General features: G+C 38.4%; 1 protein-coding gene across 6 annotated transcripts; it reads right to left on the bottom strand.

Moving 5' to 3' along the window:
- Positions 1 to 43: 43 nt before the first annotated feature.
- Positions 44 to 7,795, bottom strand: LOC110984560 (uncharacterized). Of its 6 annotated transcripts, none has more exons than XM_022244864.2 (6): positions 7,745 to 7,786; positions 6,946 to 7,033; positions 5,947 to 6,079; positions 5,621 to 5,807; positions 5,304 to 5,379; positions 44 to 4,860 (listed from the first exon to the last, which is right to left on the bottom strand). In XM_022244864.2, exons 4-6 carry the CDS (start codon positions 5,696 to 5,698, stop codon positions 3,479 to 3,481), a joined length of 1,536 nt encoding a protein of 511 aa, XP_022100556.1. In that variant the 5' UTR covers positions 5,699 to 5,807; positions 5,947 to 6,079; positions 6,946 to 7,033; positions 7,745 to 7,786; the 3' UTR covers positions 44 to 3,478. The 6 variants fall into 6 exon arrangements, with proteins under 6 accessions (XP_022100556.1, XP_022100560.1, XP_022100557.1 ...); XM_022244868.2 differs by having other exon boundaries at positions 5,304 to 5,355; XM_022244865.2 differs by having other exon boundaries at positions 5,621 to 5,702.
- Between the last annotated feature and the right edge of the window lie 1,177 nt (positions 7,796 to 8,972).

Below are 8,972 nucleotides of genomic sequence, written 5' to 3'. Positions count from 1 at the left end.
AAACATGAGGAAAGGAAAAAGAAAAGATTATACAAGCTTGAAGTTTTGTTAAATCTAATTGATAGTATTTAATATTCAGTGCATTATAATACCACAAACATGTACATTTGGCTTAATTTACTGAATGACACAATCCCAAAACCAATTTTTAAGAAGAGATCTGACTAAAAGAAAACCGGCTTATAAAACCAAAATATTTCTTAATAATACGAAGATAAACCTAAATACATGTACATGTTACTTTGTAACGTCCAAGTTAACTCGCTAGTAAGGTTTATTAACTTTTGTTCAAACAGAAGAGCGTTAACTTAGTAATAAGAGGGTGGTTAACGGTGGTGAATCTTCTTATTTTTAATACAGATCAAAACAGCCGCAAATTTGTTTGAATTTCCTGAAGCAACTGTTCTAGTACTGAGAAGCAGGCTTGCTTCCAGACTGCTGCTTATATTTGTGCATGAAAGCAACAAGAAAAGGATGAAGCTATTTTACCCTAAACATGAATTCTCAAGGTTCACGTCAGGTCTACAGTTTCACTCCTTAAGCACTTATGTCTGCCCCTCACCAAAAATACTGAACTGAAAAAATCTACACAGATGCAGCGATCATATACAAGCACATAAAGATTGCGGAGAATGAACAAATTGCCTTGTCTACAGAGTTGTCACAGTTGTCAAAAGATGTTCCCAGATGGCTGACTAACCTTTAAGATAAATCAAACTATTTTAATGACACCTAAAACTGTACATGTAGATCATGCAGTAGTTAAGGTCACTCAATGCGAGAAATTAGTCCACAGAAATCAGAGGTAATGTGGTTTTACACTTGGCATTTCACAATATCAGCCCCAGATTTTAAAGGAAATTCATCGTGAGTGACAACATATTTGAGGTAATGTGATACCTTTTGTCATCAATTTTGTCCACAATAGCTGTGCAATAGCTATGCTCAATGTAGGTTATACACTCTGTAGACAAGGCCTTATCCACAATATACACAAGTTTGCTAACCTATGACTATCTTCCAGCCGATAATGCAAGGTTTTGTACAAAATATTCATAAAATGTACACCTTAAATTGTACACCAGACACTTCTCCATAACAATTGCTGTGTAGGACATTCAGAAACACAACACATACAGATCTATAGTAATTACAATTGTGCCCAAAATGTCATCTGCCCCTAGATTAACTCTACACATTCAGTAAAGACAATATCCAATCACTTAACACCAAACAGAAACTAATGGAAATGGCAAATTTGTGTGATTTCATTTTTCTTTTTCTGATGTGTACAACACAGAAAGACGATAAATATTGGTAAAATATTTTAACGCATCACTTTGTTCTGAATAAAAGCATAGGAGTGTGAGAATAATTTCGTAACATGCACATTTAGACTGGTTTCATATCCTATTTAGTTCAATCCTGACATACACACATTATCCCCCCCCCATTCCAAGCCCCACCTCCTCTACCAGGCCCTTCATAATAGCGATGCACATTACATGAAAATCCCTGCATACTGAGGCAGGAAAATCATGCTAACCTGACGTCTATTTCAGTGCTTTAGTTAGCAAAAGTTAACAAATTGTTACAACACCTGATATTAAAGAAAAAAAAGCAACACCATTCACCTAGCGAAGAATTGCATTCAACGCAGCCTGGACATATAACCCTGATGGTCACAACAACTTTATTTTTACTGAATTCACCGTGACATAAATTCAAAACCAAACTTTGAGGACTTGTGTAAAATATTAAACAGTTAAACGGCTGTTTTTGCACAAATTTTCCAAACAAGTACACGTACCGGTATGTATGCATGTGTAGTACTTTCCCCTTATGCACGGCAACCTCAAAGCATTTCACAAAGAACCTTCAGCAAGATTAAACATGAAAATATTACCTTCCAACATACAACTATCCTAAAAGCCAGTGTTTGTGCCTTTTGGATGATGGTCACATTTTCTTTACCTACACACCATAATTAATGTTAAAAAAATATTTTACACTTTTTACTTTACAAATTTCCATGAATACAAACATATTATGCAGAAATGCTTCTTGAATCGGCACAAACAAATGTGCAAAATTCACAACTACATGCACTGTCTATTAAAGTCCACTATTTTTAATATATTAATTTCATACATTCCCAATCCTGCACTCCAAGGTTTCCTGCTCTTTTAAGATATTTTATGATATCTTTAACATATTTAAAAACATTTCAAATAATTTTCCATCCTTCCTGCTCTGAAGAACTCCAAAAAAGCATTTGACAAAGAATACACCTCATTCCTGTAAACCCTTTCCATGTCAATAAAACTACGTCATTCCAGACTCAAATGATTTTCACTAAAAAACAACAAATACACTCAGATACTGGAAGTGTTTTCATTCTGTCTAAAAACCTATTAAGAAAAACAAATGCCAACAGATTGATTACACAGAAACAAATCTATCCACACATTATTATCAAATGTTTCAATGTTCCCAAAACCATAAAAATTACTACATTTTACACTATCATTATGAATAGATGATCATTGCTGACTCCAACTTCAGCTGAGTACTGCTAATCAAAGACTCAGTGTGAGTTATCATAGCACTCAGTGACTGGGATCAGGTGACTTGAATCAAAGGACTGGTCAGATGACTGCTCCGTGCAGTGAAATCCTCAAACAGGACATATTTTGGCACTTTTTGAAGAAGTAATCTTCACTTTTTGTAAGTCCTTTCCAAAAAAAACGTACATGTATTTTCAAAAATGTAATTTCAGCTTTGCACTGCACTACAGTCTTAATCTTCATCTTAACGTATCAAGACAAACGGTTTAGACAAGAACAAGAGCAAGTTGACAGCTCCACCTTCGATTTCTGATGAAAAAAAAACCTGACACTAAACTGACCTATTCCACAACTGTCTACATGAATCTGTGCACAGAGCAACCATCCTTAAGAAGTCCAGAGTTGTTGCATTAAGTACATACTCAATTCTACACTGTACAGCTTCTTATAGGATATACTTACTAAATATGTACATCAACTACTTGGCATTTTAAAACATGCTTTCCTCAGCTTCAAGAGGTGCAGCTCAATATACAGTCAGACTCTGAAGGTAGTTCAATCAATTCTAGTATTTGAAACTAACAAATTCACTGGATGCAAATAGAAAATTTTAGGATTATCTGCTCTACAGGGGAAGAAATGATATCCCCTCCACTCAGATATGTTTAGTCTTACGGTTAATGCCGCCCACAGGCCTTTTCTGGGTGCACATCTTGCACTTTGGTCAAGTTCTTTTCATTTCAAATACTGGCAGATATTGTCCAAAGAGTCTTGTGTAATTTCAATAGCTTTATGAAAACCTCCATGGCCCAAAGAAGGCTTCTATTGTGGGTTTCATGCGAACTCAGGAAATTCTGGAGTATCAACTCCCAGTCAATGGTTGGCCTCTGTAATAGTCATAGGTTTGATGTTCAAGCCTGTATGACATGGGACACATTTGGAGCAGATACCGGCAATGGAAAATATGGCATTCTGGAATCCACGATGTGACTAGGAGATTGGAAAGCTGGGGAACTTGAGGTGAAGGTTGGGCTCTCTGTCGAAAATACTGCTGGGCCACGATTCATGTAACCTAATGACGTAGGCATGGGAATATGCAGGTTTAAGGGGTGACTACCCACTGAGGGACTAGTGGCTGTGTGAGCTGGGAAACCATGAGGTTGGGCGCTTGATTTGGCATCGGTGGTCTGGCTTTGGACCCCTGAACGTGGTGGTAATGTAAGAGGCTGCAGTACAGAGTCTGGTGCCTGAAGATGCATCAGCATGGGAACAAGGTGGCTAGTGGTCTCTGCTGATGAATATTCATTCATGTTCATGCTTGGCTGATGCATATTCATGGTGGAGGCGGAGTCAGAGTTAGATTTCTTCTTACTCTTTTTGTGTTTCTTGTGGTGTGTGAGATTGCTGCCTGCCGAGGAGTTGCTCTGTTTGTTGGAATCAACGATGGGCATGTTAGCAAGTCCATTACTAGCAATCTGAGGGTGCTTCTCCATGTGTTTCTGCAGGTAAACTTCTAAGCTGTAGGTCTTCCCACATACCCCACAGGAGAATCGCTTTTCACGTCGAGTGTTCTCATGAGAAAGCGAGTGATTCTGCAGCTTGTCCAGCTCATCATAGGCCCTGTAGCAGTCTCTGCATTTGTAGGGTTTATCCTTGTTATGTCGCCTCCAATGTTGCTGTAAGTTAGATAACTGACTGAATGCCTTGTCACAACCAGCATCAAAACACTTGTAAGGTTTCATGCCGGTGTGAATGCGTGTATGTTGTTGCAGATGTGACAACTGCTTGAAGGACTTGTCGCAGTAGGTACAATTGTAGGGCTTGTGGTTAGTATGAACCCGTGAGTGCTGACTTAGATATGACGTGGTTGCAAATCCTTTGCCGCATTCTTCACACTTGTAAGGTTTTCCCTCTGTGTGTGATCTTGCATGCAGCAGTACATCGGATTTACTGTAATACACCTGAGGACAGATCTTACAGTGATATTCCTGCCCACCCTGCTCTGCTTCCAAAAATGAACGTGGACTTGTGACTTTCTCTGCTTTATGACTGCTCTTACCTCGTGGTGATGATGTATTACCTGAATGGTTGGGGAGTCCATTGCTGCCGGCAGTGGCTGGTCTGGATGTGGCTTGATTGATAACAGGTGTTGGTTGGACAGTATTCCTGGTATACAGGGGAGCGGCTTGTTGTTGGCTTGTTGATGGTGGCATGGTAACACAGCCTGCTATTTCATGAGCAACGTGGCTTGCAATGGATGCAAATCGAGCACAACACTTGTTACACTCATACCCTGTTGAAGCAAATATAAAAGTTGAACACGTTTCAAACATCTAATAATGTTTCAATCATGTCGCTGCACATTTGGTCTAACAACCTTGATAAGTACTCATAACAATGGACACAATAGGAGAATGTTTTATGGCTACAAATAAAAATGTACAGGTGATTCAATGCCTCTTATTTTAGATGTTATACTGACTACATTTATTTACAAAATACTATTGAGCAAACTTAAAGCAGTTCATAGAAGACACAGGATACATCTACACAGACTGTGCAGCAACATCATGTGCAAAAGAATAATGTTACACTTGTCGTACCATTGGGGGTAATTCACTTGTCTGCAGTTTGGTCAGCAGATGAATTGAGTACCATTCTAAGGTACAAGTTTCCTATCTATACAAACTATAATCAATGATCTTTGAATAAAGTGCAAATAATGAAGGTCATTACCTGTTGGTGGCTTTGCAGGGGTTAATGGTGGTCTTGGCTCCATGCCAGGAACCTGTGAGGAGAAATGATGATTACGCTAACGTAACATCGTAAAACATGAAAAATGTGTTAAATATATTGACATTAACAAGCAGCTGTCCACGACATCAAACATGAAAATATTGGAAAAATTTATGACTGTAGCAATTCTTTATTCAGTCATTAAAAACAAGATGCGTGGCTGACTACAAACATGTGACTGTTTTAGTTTTGATAGGTTGTTGTACTTCTTATTGAAGTTAAACTCATTTCATGCATGTGTAAGTAATTTCACATACCTGTAATTGTTCAACCTCTGATTGCCAGAAGGTCACATGACTTGCAGGAGGTGAAAATGGTGGCCTCTGCAGACTCATTTTGCTGTACACACAAAATGTGCTTAGTTAGTGTGGTTACTGGTTACCGGTTACATTCACTGGTATCCTTCCCTCTTCCAGGGGTGCAGTTCTTTTGCCTTTAGAACAGCTTCACGTGGTCATTGAGGGAAAAAATGAAATGACTTTATAGTACACACGTTTCTTACAAGAATCATTGTCTCCAGCTATTTAATGTTAAAAACTTATTCATGTTTCATGAACTCTCCTTTTACATGTAAGTTGCTCACCTAAAAAATCAGGGGAACATCACTTTGCATGGTAAAAGAAAATTCCTCTTTGATGACACAAGTGAGTGAAGTCTGCTGTTGCCAAGATACGAGCATTTAAAAAGTAACAGTCAATCCAGAATCAGTGAAATATCTGAAACAGGTAAACAAACGAGAGGATGATTTACTTTATCAGACCCCAAATAATACTGAATAGAGGTGGGCAGTGGATACTTGATCATGCACCATACCAATTTCCTATTTGGTCCCATGCTGACACTGTCATTATGAGATTATATGATGAGATGGAATTAAAACCTGCGGCAATTTCAGACTTTCTAAATTCCAAAAAATCCCCCAGAGCCCCTAATCCCCCTTAACCATAACCACCCAAAGGTTGCTGGCCCTAACCTTCCCCATTCACACAAACTTACTTTGTGTACAGAGGTTGTTGGACTTTGTTTTTCTGAGGTATGCCAAACCCAATGCAAAAGCCAGCTGTTATGGGCCTACCAGACCTATCCCCACAGAATTAAACACTTTACTACTGTTTAATTCTGTGTGGTGGGGGAAGGTTAGGGTTAAAAAGTGGAAGATCTTGCCATTATACATGTACTTGGAATTGCATTTAAAACATTGACACATGATATTACAACTCTTTAGCAATTTGCCAGCATGGCCAAGCAAGGATTCTATCTTGCAATCTCAATGACAATTCAATAACCATGGGCCACACGCTTACTCATTTCCAATGGGCAAACTAAGCAATTATCTGCTGGTTTAGTGCTGGCTTTTAACAAAAAGTTATGTGTGACTGTATAACAGCAAAATATGTGTATAATACTTCAATAATAGGCACTTACTGCACACACGTCAAGCACACAGAAACATTGAAATATTTGTACCCTTTCTTACACATTACACATGAAGGCTAATTTCTCACAAATGAATCAAATGTCATTAAGAAATGCTTGTGGTAAAAGAATCTTCTGTAAACAAGCTAAAATACTATTTACTTACTTATTATTGGTAAGACTCAGGTATACGGACATCACTTAGTTTCCCTTATACTAGTGGTTTATAAGCCATCAGGAAGTAACAACATGTCCTAAAAAGTCAAATTTAGCAGTAAAAATAATAAAGCATTTACTGAGAAAACACTTAGTCTTAGAAAATTTTAAACCATTTTCACAGGATTTGTGGACACGGAATTGAGTGATGTCCGTGTACGGACCACTTTCCGTAATATTTTCCATTAACATTGCTGTCATTCAAAACATAGACTAGCCTACATTATGTTTCAAAATGCATGACATGTGGTTGCAGTTTATTCAGTGTTGACCTTTGGCATACCCGTACCTCAGACATGTCAGATATCAAGGGCTGAGCATTGCCAGAGACATGAGCAGGATGAGACTGGACATGCCTGAGAGAAAGCCTAGGTCTATTATTTTACAGTCGACATCACATTTGGTGACAATCTGTTCATTACAGTAAAAGTGACCACGGAAATATTCGCTCACATGATGCATGACAACACGAACTGTATCTGTACGAGAGGCCCGGCCTACGGCACGAGCAATACAAATGAATGCCGTTACATACATGCACTTCTTTTCATGCAAATCCAATTTTCATATTTCAATTTGACGCGTTGATGAAGTATTTTAGGGCAAAATATGGAAAATATAACGCCGTTCACACCCCCCAACACCTCCTTAATAAAACACTGAACATAAAGTACCGTATAAATTGAAAAAATCTCGTAAATTCTGAGCTTTTAGACGCCCATTCTTTCGGGTCTTTTGTGAATACTCACCCGAATCTTCGACTGTCATGGCCGGCTACCTTTTCTATGAACAGCGCCCTCATTCGACTGAATTATAAAATGCCATTGACATCGTAAATCACTACCACATGCGCATATACACACACGCACGGCACATGATGAACGAGTTTTAGAAGTCACGGTTACACAGTCGCTTATTCTGAGATGATAGGTCCAAAAGGTCTTGCAGAAATAATGATACCCTTCACGTGTATAATACCTATCATGTATAATTATTTTACAGTGTATGATTATTTAACAACGTTGTTTACATGCATATAGTTATTATAAATTGGGTCACTGAAGAATAACGCTGCAGTACAGGATTGCTACTACACTAACACGTGCGTGTATGTGTTTTATTCTTCCATATGCGTGTACTAATGGAATACCGGGCACATCAAAAATGTTTGTTTAAAATACAAGTCTTCAATGACCACAGTAAAAAGCCTCGAACATGTATTATAACAAACATGCATAAGTGCGAGATGTGTGCAATATAAAAAGGGTATTTTACGGTCAATAATATCAGGGCCCTCCGGCGCGTATATCTGTATCTCATAATTCTATTACAGAGTCAGATCAGCAAAACATCTACAAAAACTTGAATACCGCAGGTTATTCTACCTCGATGATCACACCAATATTATTACGTTTGCGCATTGTGTGGGTTTGACGTAAATCAAAAACACTCTAATTAACTGAGGAATTTTTTAGCTACCCCTATAAAGCTTAACATCTTACATCTATATTTATTGTGGTATGTTGTTCCAGTCCTTAGTTGTTCGGGGAAGAAGGTATTATTTAAGACCATGTTGCGCCAGGGTGCGAATTTACGATTGCTTCTTTGAAATGTAAGACCCCTGGATATTCTGGTATTTGGCGTGAGGATATCAGCCTAAATATCGACCAACTTGCCGATGATTGTAACCTGTTGATTTACGTCGTGTCTCAAGAGAAGACCAATCAAGTTCTTTAATTCATCTAGCCTTAACTTTTTTCCCAGTACTGCATGACCTGAAATTATGTTGAGGTAAATGAAACACATACGTTTTCGTACACCCAACATTGCCTCCGGACTAAACAAACGCTTGCTTGCAGACAGCGCACAGGGTGGGACAAGTAGAACGGGTGATTATCAGACTACATTGCCCCTGCCTTATTAAGTTCACCCAAAGAAAGGGGGTTATTTCCCCCATGGGTTAATGAAGCGCGCTTA

This window comes from Acanthaster planci, linkage group LG16 (assembly GCF_054643075.1).
Source record: "Acanthaster planci isolate LZ-2023a linkage group LG16, COTS_SCS, whole genome shotgun sequence".
NCBI lineage: Eukaryota > Metazoa > Echinodermata > Asteroidea > Valvatida > Acanthasteridae > Acanthaster > Acanthaster planci.
This window is presented reverse-complemented; position numbering and strand designations above follow the sequence as displayed.

What these genes read in the sequence shown, in the direction of transcription:
- LOC110984560 (XM_022244866.2), bottom strand. Translation starts at nt 5,698, where the DNA reads ATGAGTCTGCAGAGGCCACCATTTTCACCTCCTGCAAGTCATGTGACC. An exon ending in CAGAGGTTGAACAATTACAG is followed by an intron (nt 5,380 to 5,620) that starts GTATGTGAAATT and finishes ATGTTACGTTAG; the next exon opens with CGTAATCATCATTTCTCCTC. An exon ending in CCCTGCAAAGCCACCAACAG is followed by an intron (nt 4,861 to 5,303) that starts GTAATGACCTTC and finishes TTGCTTCAACAG; the next exon opens with GGTATGAGTGTAACAAGTGT.